A 16868-nucleotide genomic window follows, 5' to 3' on the forward strand; every position below is an offset into this window, starting at 1 on the left:
ATTCAATAATCTACGAAGCAAGGAATGTAATTAACAGTTCAAAAAACAAGCAGACACTGTTGGACAAATATTTTCAGTACCAAACAAATATGAGTAAAAATAAATTGCTACAAAGCACAAAGGATTTAGACTTTAAATCAGACAGAAAGCAATACATGAATAACTACATGAAAAAACGTAGGGCAAGTGAAGATTATAGAATCAAGGATAGAAAATACACAGAAAAAGCCATGAAGAAAGTGAGGACATCGGAGAAACATTGTGAAAAAGAGCTTGCAGCTCAAAGAGCCACACGACAAAACCCACAAAGGAAAATGATTACTAAACAAAACACTTTAAAAAGTAAGAGAAAAGCAAGAGAAAACAAAGAGTTTTGTGAGCAAGAGTATAAAGCACAAAAAGCTGCTAGACAAAAACCTGACATGAAAATTAAAACTAAACAAAACACTTTAAAAAGTATGAGAAAAGCAAGAGAAGACAAAGAGTTTTGTGAGCAAGAATATAAAGCACAAAAAGCTGCTAGACAAAAACCTGACATGAAAATCAAAACTAAACAAAACACTTTAAAAAGTATGAGACAAGCAAGAGAAGACAAAGAGTTTTGTGAGCAAGAATATAAAGCACAAAAAGCTGCTAGACAAAAACCAGACATGAAAATCAAAACTAAACAAAACACTTTAAGAAGTAAGAGAAAAGCAAGAGAAGACAAAGAGTTTTGTGAGCAAAGAATATAAAGCACAAAAAGCTGCTAGACAAAAACCAGACATGAAAATCAAAACTAAACAACAAAACACTTTAAGAAGTAAGAGAAAAGCAAGAGAAGACAAAGAGTTTTGTGAGCAAGAATATAAAGCACAAAAAAGCTGCTAGACAAAAAACCTGACATAAAAATCAAAACTAAACAAAACACTTTAAGAAGTAAGAGAAAGCAAGAGAAGACAAAGAGTTTTGTGAGCAAGAGTATCAAGCGCAAAAAGCTGCAGAGGACAAAAACTCCAGGACTATGAAAATTAAAACTAAAACAATAATCACTTTAAGTAGTAAGAGGAAAGAGCAAAAGAAAGTCAAAAGAAATTTTGTGAGCAAGAGAGGCAAAGCAAAGAAATTTAATACGGATTGGATCCAACTGACAATTAGATCTGTGATAAGAATATTGAAAACAAGATAGTCGGGGAAAAGGTTGGTTTGAAAATAATCGAAAGGGACATGGACAAAGTTGTAAAAGGTCATTAAAAGAAACAAGCAGTGATTTTTGCGATCATGAGGCACGGAACTTTCTCAATAAAAAGGAAAAATGGGCGAATCTATTGAACAACATAGTATTGAAATATTCCAACAAGAAGGCAGGCAGAAGGTACACTTTTTGTAGGTAACATGTTGCCACTTTCAACAAAATGAAAAAATGTTGTTAAGATATGGCCTGACCAAGCCAGATGTGTTGCAGTTGAGGAAAAAATTCCACTCCTCGAAAAAATGGAATGATTTGGCCTACCAAGACAGATGTGATATCTTGAAGAAAGACTGATATCACAGAGAATACCTTTTATGCAAATAAGAGAGTTGCCTAGAGGAGGTCAGCTGTCAGCTAAAGGAAATGTGGTAAATGTGCCTGTTGACATTCAACCAACAGTAAATGCTTTACCAAGACAAATTGATGAGCATGTAACCATTGCAGTTAAGTTGAAAAAAAACGTTTATCTCATAAATCGGCCTGCTTTACTGAAAATGTTCGCCCAAATGCTGTTATGAATGCACTACAATGGCTAATGGAAAACAGTGAGATGTATAAAAATGCAGGATTAAGTATCAACACTTCATGGAAAGATGATGTTCAGAGTGATCCAAGTGAGATAATATCTGAATACACAGGTAAATCACAATTAAATGATGACAGAGATATTGAAACTGCTGAAGACCAGTTTTTGTGAAATTTCATCAGATGAATGTATCCAAGGAAATTCTGATACACTTGTTGATGAAGCTGACACTGATACCAACAAAGTGTATGTATTTGCACCTGGTGAAAACCAAAGACCCCTTAGTTTGTATGAAGATAAAGATGCAGAATATCTTTGTTTCCCAACAATATTTTGTGGTCAGAAAAGGAAAGAAAACACTGAACGCCAAACTCCTGTTCATTACAGTGATATTGCAAAATGGGAACTGAGAAGTGTTGATGGAGGAGGGCTGCTCATTCTGTTCCGAACATATTTTTCAAGTTGAAAAAAATACAAGCAAAACAAATAAGTGACAAAGTCAACCTTGCGCTTCGGCGATGTAAATCTGATGGCAAAACTCTGACTGCAGGTCAAGCAAGAGATTCATCAACAACAAATGAAATTGTAAGGTTGAATGAAGGCTATTACATATTCAGAACATTACGCAATTCTCCAGCATACCTGTCATCAAAAAAGAAAGATGTTTTTGCAATGATAAGACAACTTGGTCTGCCTACATGGTTCATGTCTTTATCATCAGCAGATACAAGATGGCCTGATCTTCTCAAAACCTTGGCTCAGTTAGATGGGAAAACTCTGTCAAATGATGATCTTAGAAAAGCAGACTGGAATTTCAAAACAAATTTAGTTCAAAACGATCCTGTTACCTGTGCAAGATTTTTTGACAACAGAGTTCAACTTTTTGTCAACTCGTTCCTAAAAAGTCAACACAATCCTATTGGTGATGTCTCGGACACATTTCGTAGAGTAGAATTCCAAAACAGAGGCTCACCACACATCCATATGCTTCTATGGACTGACAATGCCCCAAGATATCCAGACGATAATGTAGAAAGCCTCATTGCATATGTTGACAAGTATATTACCTGCTCCTTACAAACAGACAATTCTGAACTAGCAGAACTACTACAACTTCAGGTTCATAAACATTCTAAAACCTGCAAAAAAGGTGGTAAACCAGTGTGTAGATTTGGGTTCCCATTACCTCCTTTACCAAGAACTATGCTTCTAGAACCACTGGAAACTGATGTTGTAGAATATAGAAAAAAATACACAGATCTTCAGAAGAAAATGAATGAATACAAAGATGGCTGCAGTTTAAGTTTTCTGGATTTCTTACAAACAATAGTGCAAATGGAAGAGACAGAATATATATAAAATGTATCAGAGCATCACTGAAAGGTCCTAAAATATTTCTCAGGAGAAACCCTGCTGAAATGAGGGTGAATTACTACAATCTAGCTATACTCCAGGCATGGCATGCAAACCTAGACATTCAGTTTGTTTTAGATCCCTACGCATGTGCTACCTACATAGTATCTTACATCAGTAAGTCTCAGAGAGGTATTAGTGCTTTACTTGAAAAAGCCTCACAGGAAGCAGTAGAAGGAAATATGGACCTAAGACGTCAAGTCAGGCATATAGGCAATAAGTTCTTGAACTTTGTAGAAGTCAGTGCCCAAGAAGCTAGTTACTTGATTCTGCAAATGCCACTCACACAAGCTACAAGAGATGTTGTTTTTATAAATACTTCCCCTCCTGATGAAAGGGTGGTTTCTCTTGAAAAGTCAAGAAGATTTGGAAAATCTACCTAAGAATTCGACTGATATCAAAGCAGATAATATGATTACTAGGTACACTAAAAGACCAAAACAACTTGAGAATTGGTGTTTAGCAGATGTAGTATCTGAACTTGAAGTAGCATTTCCTAAGGAAGAATTTCCAAGGGCAGATAAAATATCGGAACACAATGAAGATGATACATTTGAAGAAGAAAACTTTGAACAAGAAGATGTTTTAGTTCACTTAAAGAACGGAATTAAGATACGAAGAAGAAAGAACAAAAGAGTTATACGATATGTTGGTTACAGCAAGAAAACTAACTCTGAACAGTACTTTCGAGAAAGAATTCTTCTTTTCCTGCCATGGCGCAATGAGAGTACCGACATAATTAATGGGTACACAACCTTCGAACAACATTATAAAAGCAAAGCTAACATCATTAATGCTATACAAAAGAAATATGAAAACTTTGTTGATGAACTGGAACAAGCCAGACTTCAAGCAGAATGTGAACTTGATGATTTCGATGAAGTTGCTCCAAATACAGAGCATAATGAAGCAGAAGATGCAAACATAGGTCCACAGCCTTCAGAGCAGTTGTACATTTTGATCCAGACACACAATATCATAAAGAGTATGATATAGGTCCAGATATTGGTTTACCTGCTAAAACCTCGGATGTGCAAACGAGCCCAGTCCGAATCTCTGAACAACAATACCATAGACTTCTACAGTCTTTAAATTGCAAACAAAGAGAATTTCACAACCATGTCAGTCACTGGATCCAACATAGAGATGAACCACTGTATGCATTTTTAACTGGAGGTGCAGGAACAGGAAAATCAGTTGTTATTGAAACCATTTATCAGACTTTGCATAGAGCTCTTTGTTCAGAAGAAGGAGAAAATCCAGATGATGTTCGAATTTTATTATGTGCCTATACAGGAAAAGCAGCATATAACATCAACGGAATGACCATAGCATCAGCATTTCACAAAAAAATGTACCAAACACAGCAAAACATGTATTCAGATGAATTGAACACATACAGAACAAAGTACAAAAATCTTTCTGTAATCATCATAGATGAGATATCAATGGTTGGAAACAAGCTACTAGCATTTATCCATGAGAGACTGCAGCAGTTGACTGGTACTAAACAAGATTTTGGAGGTGTCAGTATAATTGCTGTTGGTGATTTGTACCAGCTTTCGCCAGTTGGAGATTCCTGGATTTTCAAAGACCTGTCATGTCCAGGCCAAGGCCTTGCAAAAAAACCTGTGGAAAGAACACTTTACAATGTTTGAGCTTACTGAAATAATGCGACAAAAGGATGACCTTATATTTTCTGAACTTCTTAACAGACTGCGACACAATCAGTTGACAAATGAAGACAAACAATTAATTTTTTCACGTCAAATTGAAGTAAGCGCAATGCATTACCCACACGCTTCTCCTCATCTTTTCATTGAAAATAAATTTGTTGATGATTTTAACAATAATTTCATGCAAAATCTTGCTACAAGTAAAGTAAATGTCAAAGCTGATACAGATGTTTTATTACAAACCAAACTGTCACAAGATGTCAAAAAGACCCTGATAGAAAATCTTCCAGACAAACAAGCCAATACTGGACAATTGAAAACTAATTTAACTGTTGCTGTCAATATGATATATGATATTTCTGTAAACATTGATGTTGCTGATGGGTTGACAAATGGCAGTACATGCGTGGTTAAACACATTGAATATAAATATTCAGCAGTCAGACCAGCAATTGTATGGGTATTGTTTGGCGAAGAAAAAATTGGAGCAATGAGAAGACATCAATACCAGCATTTATTTGGAAATAATATAGAAACATCCTGGACACCCATCTTTGAAACAAAACGAACTTTTATGTATAACAGAAAAACATTTGAAAGAATACAGTTTCCACTTCAACCTTCTGCTGCAAAAACTGTTCACAAGGCACAAGGTGCAACCCTTGACAAAGTTGTAGTAAGTTTGTCACAAAGTAGAAAACGCAAAATTCCACACATTCATTATGTAGCACTCTCTCGAGTTAGATCACTTAACAACTTACACATCATTGATTTCAATGAAGGAAGTCTATCAAAAGACAATGATGTTGATACAGAGATGCAAAGATTAAATGACAATGGATTAAAGTTGTGTTTTACTCCACTATATAATGTTGAAATGCAGGGTAAATTTCTTTTCAACAATGCCAGATCATTTCACAAACATTTCCCTGACATAAAGTCTGACCCCAATGTTTATGCAGCTGATGTAGTTGAAATAGCTGAGTCTTGGCTTTGTAGTAGTGATAGAAATGATGCATTTCACTTACAAGGGTTTAATATGTTCAGAAATGACGCCTCGCATTCGCAGACTAGACCTCATCATGGACTCATTACATTTGTCAAATCCTCTTCACATGTCAGCAAATATGAAAATTATTCCACAGAAAACATTGAATTTTCTTACCTGTCATTCAACCTGTGTGATTCTGAAGTGCAATGTGTTGTTATTTACAAAAAGCCTGCTTGTCCAATTTCACACTTTTATACTATCATGAAGGACCACTTAGTACCACTTTTAAAGTTAAATGAAAACCTTGTCATTATGGGAGATTTCAATGTAGATTTAACAAAAGCTGGATGTAACACTTTCATAACGTTTATGGAATCAACATTCCACTGCACACAAAGTATCAATCAGTCAACTACTAAAATGAAGTCACAATTGGATTTGATATTTACAAATTTTGGCGAGAGAGAGAAACTGGTGTGTTGGAAGCATATTGGTCTGATCATAATATGGTGTATTGTGCTGTGAAATCAATTATTTAAAACCCGCCTTGAAATATTGGTAATGTTATTGACATGCATCTCATTAATGAGATGTATGTCAATTACATCACCTGGGTGGTTTGTCAGAGAATGGGTTTCCACCAATTTTTAACCCTATGCTTGTGACGCCTATGTAGTGAACATCTACATGGCACTCGGTTGCATAGAGTATTTCTATATACCTTAAATTGCAATAATTTGGATGTTGGAAATTTAATGCGCAAATTTAACTATGAAGGAATCAAAAATACTGGCTTAAGGGTATCTTAGTATTGCTTTGGATGAAATAAATAAGGATTACATCAAACTAGAAATATGAACATAGTGGTTTACACTTGATTCGTGCATTAAACACTGCCAACTGCTTCATTTGATATATAGCACAAGGAAATGCAAAATTTAAAAGCATCCTTTTTTTATTCCAATCACCCAAAATATATTCATTGGGTAGAAATACCCAATTTACGGTAATAGCCTAGAGGCACAATGTATTTGTCCACCTGTTTACCATTAATTATAACCATTTCTTTTATGGGTGTTTTGGTATATTGAGAATCAGGTTCACTGCAGAAACTTTGCTTAATTTAATTAGATTTAAATTAGTGTTTAATGTATCTATAAAACTGTTGAATTAAATCCTTGTTCTGCTTACATGATGATAAAACTGTTGCACATGATATGCTGATGAAATAATATACTGATAGAATTTGTTTTGTTTAATTTGCATTATGCTATCCAAGAAATCTTTCTTTTATCATTTACTGATATCTATTTGACTAAGTTTTATAAATCAAGTCAACTTGCTTCTATTTAAGAGTTTTGTATATGAAATGTAAAGTTAAAATATTTGAACTTAATTATAAAAAAAAGTGCTGTACATGTAATATTTTCACCTTTTATTGTAGTGGCCAATATGAAGGTTTTGTAAAAATAATTTTGAACAATCTTTTCAACAATTGTGTACTTTACTGCTTGTTGAATCTGGTATTATATGCATATGGCCATGTGTTGTCAAACAGTAATGTTCAGTACAAAAGAAGATTGTTCTCTTAGGACCAATTGGTGAATTTTCATATAAAATGTATAGGAAATATTCCAGGATTCTAAGTTTTAATAACATAATTGCAATTTTTCACCAAACTTAAATCTTATGTACATGTTCCATTTCATTATTCTAAGGTTTCTATGCTAATACATGTATTTGAACCTCTTCCTATTTTTTTCATATCAGAACAATTCAATATATATTCATATATTTTCAATTAAACCTCTACTCTAATATTTATCAATACTATCTATTTTTATGTAATTTTGCAGCATTGTTTTGCTATGCGCATATATATCAAGGCTCATAAAAGATTCAATATGGATGTAGTAAGAATTTATACAAAATTATTCAAATCTATAAGGCTTATTATCCAGTCTCATAATGTTGGATCAAACTCTGGAAAGTGAACTATAAGAAAAATTACATTGCATACTAAAGAACTAGCATGAAGTACAATACTTGAGCAGTTTTAAACAAAATGTCATTTAACTCTATCCATGAAAGCTTCATTTCATAAATAAAGAAAGGTAAGTATCAGGTAGAGGGGTCACTGCCGCAGCTCTAAAATGCTCGTAAACTCACTCTCTACCGATGAATTGTATAAATCAAACTACATTTAATGTAGTAAAATGGAAGTGAACAGGATAGATGTTTTTGTCATGATTACACATGTTACAAGTGTAAATACTCCACTTATGGATTACTCCATGTGAATGTATTGTCTACTTCATCAATATTTTCTTCAAAACTTTCATCAAATACACAAAGAGAATGTTTTATTGCTCTTGAAATATATTGTGCATATATCAATTATTAGCTATGGTATACTTTTCATGTCACTAGCAATATTCATAGCTTGTTTTTCCCTTCCATGATAACTAACCATAATTATAATTTACAAAACAGTCATTGCATATATCTTATAAAAAATTGCTGCATTTTTAAGTTACCAGGTATGATATTTATTTTTTGTAACTGCTTTTATACACAATTTAGTAGCATTTAGTGAATTATTGTTTTACACACAATATGATAATGTACCAAATAAGTGCAACCATGAATTTAACATTTTTAAAACAAATCAGCAATTATTATAGTAAAACATACCATTTACATATGATAATATCATATGGGATATTCTCAAACTGTACATGAACATCAATTTTCCTATTATTGAAACTTGTTATTACAGGAATACAAATAGCTAGCTATACTACTCCACAAACCAAAATAACATCCTTTTTTAATGTAAATTTTGTATATCATTGTAGTTTTTGCTATGTTTTGATGCATAAACCTTCAGTTATTTTTTCAATACCTGTTACTCCCAATAAAAGGTTTGATGAAATATCTTTTGTATGTTTTCTTTCCATTGTCTAGTTTTACCAATGTGATTTGACTGAAACTCGCCTGAAATGCAAGATGGCCGCCACAGCTGCTATCTTGAAAACACATTTTGAATTTCCTCTCAAGTTCTACCAGTGCGATTTAGCTGAAACTTGCATGAAATGATCCTTACATGGTCCTGACAAAGTGTTGTTATTTTTCAAGTTGATCCAAAATCCAAGATGGCAGCCACAGCCGCCATCTTGAAAACACATTTTGAACTTCTTCTCATGTTCTACCAGTGCGATTTAGCTGAAACTTGCATGAAATTATCCTGATATGATCTGGTTGATCCCAAATCGAAGATGGCTACCATGACACCATATATGATTAATTTGACTATTGCTGAGGTAGTCAGATGACCGTTAAGGCCCTTTGGGCCTCTTGTTAGGTCATCTGACCCGAAGGGTCAGGATGACCTATAGTCATCATGTTTCGTCCGTCGTCGTCCGCCGTGCGTTAACTTTTCACATTTTGAACTTCTTCTCAAGTTCTACCGGTGCAATTTGGCTGAAACTTGCATGAAATGATCCTGACATGGTCCCGACAAAGTGTTGTTATTTTTCGGGTCAATCCGAAATCCAAGATGGCTGCCACAGCCGCCATCTTGAAAACACATTTTGAACTTCTTCTCAAGTTCTACCGGTGCGATTTGACTGAAACTTGCATGAAATGATCCTGACATGGTCCCGACAAAGTGTTGTTATTTTTCGGGTCGATCCGATATCCAAGATGGCCGCCACAGCCACCATCTTGAAAACACATTTTGAACTTCTTCTCAAGTTCTACCGGTGCGATTGGGCTGAAACTTGCATGAAATGATCCTGACATGGTCCCGACAAAGTGTTGTTATTTTTCGGGTCAATCCGAAATCCAAGATGGCTGCCACAGCCGCCATCTTGAAAACACATTTTGAACTTCTTCTCAAGTTCTACCAGTGCGATTGGGCTGAAACTTGCATGAAATGATCCTGACATGGTCCCGACAAAGTGTTGTTATTTTTCGGGTCGATCCGATATCCAAGATGGCCGCCACAGCCGCCATCTTGAAAACACATTTTGAACTTCTTCTCAAGTTCTACCGGTGCGATTTGGCTGAAACTTTCATGAAATGATCCTGACATGGTCCCGACAAAGTGTTGTTATTTTTCGGGTCAATCCGAAATCCAAGATGGCTGCCACAGCCGCCATCTTGAAAACACATTTTGAACTTCTTCTCAAGTTCTACCGGTGCGATTTGACTGAAACTTGCATGAAATGATCCTGACATGGTCCCGACAAAGTGTTGTTATTTTTCGGGTCGATCCGATATCCAAGATGGCCGCCACAGCCACCATCTTGAAAACACATTTTGAACTTCTTCTCAAGTTCTACCGGTGCGATTGGGCTGAAACTTGCATGAAATGATCCTGACATGGTCCCGACAAAGTGTTGTTATTTTTCGGGTCAATCCGAAATCCAAGATGGCTGCCACAGCCGCCATCTTGAAAACACATTTTGAACTTCTTCTCAAGTTCTACCAGTGCGATTGGGCTGAAACTTGCATGAAATGATCCTGACATGGTCCCGACAAAGTGTTGTTATTTTTCGGGTCGATCCGATATCCAAGATGGCCTCGCCCTGCAGGTAGGGCGTTAGAATTGTACCTGCTGCCCCTATTGCATGATCGTAAAAGGCGACTAAATTTAGGATCTTATCTTTTTAGGTCATCTGACCCGAAGGGTCAGGATGACCTATAGTCATCATGTTTCGTCCGTCGTCGTCCGCCGTCCGCCGTCCGCCGTGCGCCGTGCGCCGTCCGCCGTGCGTTAACTTTTCACATTTTGAACTTCTTCTCAAGTTCTACCAGTGGATTTGGCTGAAACTTGCATGAAATGATCCTGACATGGTCCCGACAAAGTGTTGTTATTTTTCGGGTCGATCCGAAATCCAAGATGGCCGCCACAGCCGCCATCTTGAAAACACATTTTGAACTTCTTCTCAAGTTCTACCAGTGCGATTTGGCTGAAACTTGCATGAAATGATCCTGACATGGTCCCGACAAAGTGTTGTTATTTTTCGGGTCGATCCGAAATCCAAGATGGCCGCCACAGCCGCCATCTTGAAAACACATTTTTGAACTTCTTCTCAAGTTCTACCAGTGCGATTTGGCTAAAACTTGCATGAAATGATCCTGACATGGTCCCGACAAAGTGTTGTTATTTTTTCGGGTCGATCCGAAATCCAAGATGGCCGCCACAGCCGCCATCTTGAAAACACATTTTGAACTTCTTCTCAAGTTCTACCAGTGGGATTTGGCTGAAACTTGCATGAAATGATCCTGACATGGTCCCGACAAAGTGTTGTTATTTTTCGGGTCGATCCGAAATCCAAGATGGCCGCCACAGCCGCCATCTTGAAAACACATTTTGAACTTCTTCTCAAGTTCTACCAGTGGGATTTGGCTTAAACTTGCATGAAATGATCCTGACACGGTTCCGACAAAGTGTTGTTATTTTTTGGGTCGATCTGAAATCAAGATGGCCGCCACAGCCGCTATCTTGAAAACACATTTTGAACTTCTTCTCAAGTTCTACCGGTGGGATTTGGCTGAAACTTGCATGAAATGATCCTGACACGGTCCCAACAAAGTGTTGTTATTTTTCGGGTCAATCCGAAATCCAAGATGGCCGCCAGAGCCGTCATCTTGAAAACACATTTTGAACTTCTTCTCAAGTTCTACCAGTGGGATTTGGCTGAAACTTGCATGAAATGATCCTGACACGGTCCCGACAAAGTGTTGTTATTTTTCGGGTCGATCTGAAATCCAACATGGCCGCCACAACCGCCATCTTGAAAACACATTTTGAACTTCTTCTCAAGTTCTACCAGTGGGATTTGGCTGAAACTTGCATGAAATGATCCTGACATGGTCCCGACAAAGTGTTGTTATTTTTCGGGTCGATCCGAAATCCAAGATGGCCGCCACAGCCGCCATCTTGAAAACACATTTTGAACTTCTTCTCAAGTTCTACCAGTGGGATTTGGCTTAAACTTGCATGAAATGATCCTGACACGGTTCCGACAAAGTGTTGTTATTTTTTGGGTCGATCTGAAATCCAAGATGGCCGCCACAGCCGCTATCTTGAAAACACATTTTGAACTTCTTCTCAAGTTCTACCGGTGGGATTTGGCTGAAACTTGCATGAAATGATCCTGACACGGTCCCGACAAAGTGTTGTTATTTTTCGGGTCGATCCGAAATCCAAGATGGCCGCCACAGCCGCCATCTTGAAAACACATTTTGAACTTCTTCTCAAGTTCTACCTTTGGGATTTGGCTGAAACTTGCATGAAATGATCCTGACATGGTCCTGACAAAGTGTTGTTATTTTTCGGGTCAATCCGAAATCCAAGATGGCCGCCACAGCCGCCATCTTGAAAACACATTTTGAACTTCTTCTCAAGTTCTACCAGTGGGATTTGGCTGAAACTTGCATGAAATGATCCTGACACGGTCCCGGCAAAGTGTTGTTATTTTTCGGGTCGATCTGAAATCCAACATGGCCGCCACAACCGCCATCTTGAAAACACATTTTGAACTTCTTCTCAAGTTCTACCAGTGGGATTTGGCTGAAACTTGCATGAAATGATCCTTACATGGTCCCGACAAAGTGTTGTTATTTTTCGGGTCGATCTGAAATCCAAGATGGCGGCCACAGCCACCATCTTGAAAACACATTTTGAACTTCTTCTCAAGTTCTACCGGTGCGATTTGGCTGAAACTTGCATGAAATGATCCTGACATGGTCCCGACAAAGTGTTGTTATTTTTCGGGTCAATCCGAAATCCAAGATGGCCGCCACAGCCGCCATCTTGAAAACACATTTTGAACTTCTTCTCAAGTTCTACCTTTGGGATTTGGCTGAAACTTGCATGAAATTATCCTGACACGGTCCCGAAAAAGTGTTGTTATTTTTCGGGTCGATCCTAAATCCAAGATGGCCGCCACAACCGCCATCTTGAAAACACATTTTGAACTTCTTCTCAAGTTCTACCGGTGGGATTTGGCTGAAACTTACATGAAATGATCCTGACATGGTCCCGACAAAGTTTTGTTACATCTCTGGTTGATCCCAAATCGAAGATGACTACCATGACACTATATCTAAGTAATTTCCTATATGTTAAGGCCCTTGGGCCTCTTGTTTGAAATAAAATTTGTTGTAAGAAATTGAAAATTATCCTGACATGATCCTGACAAAGTGACACTATATATAATTAATTTTACTATTGTCAAGGTAGTCAGATGACCGTTAAGGCCCTTTGGGCCTCTTGTCTCTTCTTCCTAATTGACTTTATCTTTCCTAATGCCTCCCTTGGCACCGCCTCACTTTTGGCCTTGAGTTGAGCGTTCGCCCTTGTGAGGAAGGCTCTGGGTTCTGTCCCCTGGCCGAGACACACCAAAGTCTTTAAAAGTGGTAGTTTCTGCTCCTGCTTAGCGCTCAGCATACAGGGAGTGGGACAACTGGTTCGCCCGTTGTCAGTATAATGTGACCGGGTGGGGTGTGTTTCTTGGTGTCTTCGGCGGCATGCTTCAGTGATGTAGCACTATAAAAAGGGCAACAGTTCCACTATACAAGAAGACACAACATGAATATACCGCAGTCTCCCAAAACACGCACCTCGCACAACATACACGCAACACATCGCATACATGGGAGGCCGTCCTTACATGACCATAGCTGTTAATAGGACGTTAATTAATCAAACAAAGAAACAAACAAACCAAGATGGCCGCCACAGCCGCCATCTTGAAAACACATTTTGAACTTCTTCTCAAGTTCTACCAGTGCGATTTGGCTGAAACTTTCATGAAATGATCCCGACATGGTCCCGACAAAGTGTTGTTATTTTTCGGGTCGATCCGAAATCCAAGATGGCCGCCAGAGCCGCCATCTTGAAAACACATTTTGAACTTCTTCTCAAGTTCTACCGGTGCGATTTGACTGAAACTTGCATGAAATGATCCTAACATGGTCCTGACAAAGTGTTGTTATTTTTTGGTTGATCCGAAACCCAAGATGGCTGCCACAGCCGCCATCTTGAAAACACATTTTGAACTTCTTCTCAAGTTCTACCGGTGCGATTAGACTGAAACTTGCATGAAATGATCCTGACATGGTCCTGACAAAGTGTTGTTATTTTTTAGGTTGATCCGAAATCCAAGATGGCCGCCACAGCCGCCATCTTGAAAACATATTTCGAACTTCTTATCAAGTTTTACCGGTGCGATTTGGTTGAAACTTGCATGAAATGATCCTCACTTGGTCCTGATAAAGTGTTGTTATTTTTCGGGTTGATCTGAAATCCAAGATGGCTGCCACAGCGGCCATCTTGAAAACACATTTTGAACTTCTTATCAAGTTCTGCCGGTGCGATTTGGCTGAAACTTGCATGAAATGATCCTGACATGGTCCCGACAAAGTATTGTTACATCTCTGGTTGATCACAAATCGAAGATGGCTACCATGACACTATATCTAATTAATTTCCTATATGTTAAGGCCCTTGGGCCTCTTGTTTGAAATAAAATTTGTTGAAAGAAATTGAAAATGATCCTGACATGGTCCTGACAAAGTGACACCATATATAATTAATTTTTTACTATTGCCAAGGTAGTCAGATGACCGTTAAGGCCCTTTGGGCCTCTTGTTGCTATATTTATACAGTAGTTAAGGTTTAAGCAACACGTTTGTTATAAATTCGCAAATTATTTTCAAATCAAATCAGATGCAATACGAACGCTGAACTCAATATGCTTTCGTTACAAATTATTTTAATTCGTGATGTCAACGTGGTAGGTACGCTAAACATTTGTTTTACACACTGTCCCAGTGCGCTATAAAGCCGCAAAACCCAGTCAGTTGTGGATATCAACAAATAACAGCGGATATACAGCGCATATAGTAAGCATGTATTGCGTACAAATAGCGCATCTAATGCGAATGATTTCAGCAATCAAAATTTTGTGCAGTTCAAAAATCCTGGGAACTGAAAAACATGCCATTGCGGATGAGTGCGGATGTTGGGCGACAGATACAAGTACGATTTACGAATATTGCATATGTTCAGCGAATACCAGCCAATTTTGTGCGAAATACATTCGCAAATCTTCCTAAACGCCAGTGGAACCGGGCCTTTAGACTGGGACGACAAACGACTGCTGGATTAAACCTCCGTTACACTTATATCTTTCTTAATGTGATCTATTTGAGTTAAAAAAATACTGCAGGTAGGGCGTTAGAATTGTACCTGCTGCCCCTATTGCATGATCGTAAAAGGCGACTAAATTTAGGATCTTATCTTTTCTCTTCTTCCTAACTGACTTTATCTTTCCTAATGCCTCCCTTGGCAATGCCTCACTTTTGGCCTTGAGTTGAGCGTTCGCCCCTGTGAGGAAGGCTATGGGTTCTGTCCCCTGGCCGAGACACACCAAAGTCTTTAAAAGTGGTAGTTTCTGCTCCTGCTTAGCGCTCAGCATACAGGGAGTGGGACGACTGGTTCGCCCGTTGTCAGTATAATGTGACCGGGTGGGGTGTGTTGCTTGGTGTCTTCGGCGGCATGCTTCAGTGATATAGCACTAAAAAAAGAACAACAGTTCCACTATACAAGAAGACACAACATGAATATACCGCAGTCTCCTAAAACACGCACCTCGCACAACATACACGCAACACAACGCATACATGGGAGGCCGTCCTTACATGACCATAGCTGTTAATAGGACGTTAATAAATCAAACAAACAAACAAACAAAATAATGAAGTCTATAAAAATACTCTCTTTTTATAGGCCGTACAGTGGACTCTCCATCCTTAGTATAAGGCTGGACCATACATGGACCGTTTCCCGTTACTATAAGGCTGGGCTACTAGACTCGACTATACATGGACCTTCTTCCCTTACTTTAACATAAGCCTGGACTGTACGCTGGCGCGTTTCCAGCAAGATGTTGACGGACCTGATGTTTTGGTTTGAAATCCCCAATGATAATTATTGGTTTTAAGGGATCATAATTTTCAAGTAAGGTACTAAAAAGTTGTTTTTGAAGGCTCCGAAGACAGTGGTGACTGCGAGGACAGTGGTGACTCGGAGGATGGTGGTGGCTCCGAAGACGGTGACTCAGTGGAGGAGGGTGGTATCTGTTTAATGATTACGTTGTGATATGCATAATTGAGAGTGTCGTTTTGAGTATTGATATATCAAAAAAATTGAGATTCATTTTGAAATGGGATTGACTAGGCATATTTTTCAGAATCATTTTCATTGTAAGTAGTTTACTTACGCAATTGGTCACCTCACCCTCTAAGAGGTCACAGTCTGTGGATGGATATATTTCAATGGAGGGGATGTCATCAACACAGTCCCCCAACAACCATTCCTGTTCCCTCCAACCTTTGATGGTTATGGATGGTTGATCGGGCGGCGCCAGCCCGCAACACAAAGTGAATGTTTTGTTTGGCCCAGTAGCCCACTCCGCCATCATTGTGCACATGCAATGTACAAATGTAATGTCATCCCTATTCGCATTACACGCAAACAGTAAGAGTGTATTTTTACACCCTTTAATTACATGTATTGTCCATATGCTAACAAGTATTAGTTTGATACTGGACGCGTCCATCTTCTCCATCTTCTTCTGTTGTAATTGTGTGGGTTACAAGAAGACACAACACGAATATGCCGCAGTCTCCCAAAAAACGCACCCTCGCACAACATACACGCAACACATTGCATACATGGGAGGCCATCCTTACATGATCATAGCTGTTCAAAGGACGTTAATTAATCAAACAAACAAACAATTTTTTTCTATTCACGTACACGGGGGTACCGTTACGTAGAAAGTCGCGTATGTTTTTTAACATGCACTAGGAAGTACCGTTATGCCATCATGTGGTATAAATACGTATATGAACAAATTTTAGTAGTGACTTACTATTGCTAAACGAATTTCCAATTGTACTACATTGATCTATAATATCAAGATATGTGGAAAGTCGTTAGCTCAATCGGTA

The 16868-nt window shown here is 38.1% G+C and overlaps 1 protein-coding gene across 1 annotated transcript; it reads left to right on the forward strand.

The window, feature by feature from the left end:
- Positions 1–167: 167 nt before the first annotated feature.
- LOC138313128 (axoneme-associated protein mst101(1)-like) lies at positions 168–16014 on the forward strand. Its single transcript, XM_069253754.1, has 4 exons — positions 168–684; positions 1940–2003; positions 3593–4155; positions 15902–16014. Exons 1-4 carry the CDS (start codon positions 168–170, stop codon positions 16012–16014), a joined length of 1257 nt encoding a protein of 418 aa, XP_069109855.1.
- Positions 16015–16868: the final 854 nt, after the last annotated feature.

The sequence above is a fragment of the Argopecten irradians genome, unplaced genomic scaffold (genome assembly GCF_041381155.1).
Source record: "Argopecten irradians isolate NY unplaced genomic scaffold, Ai_NY scaffold_0607, whole genome shotgun sequence".
In the NCBI taxonomy this organism is placed as follows: Eukaryota; Metazoa; Mollusca; class Bivalvia; order Pectinida; family Pectinidae; genus Argopecten; species Argopecten irradians.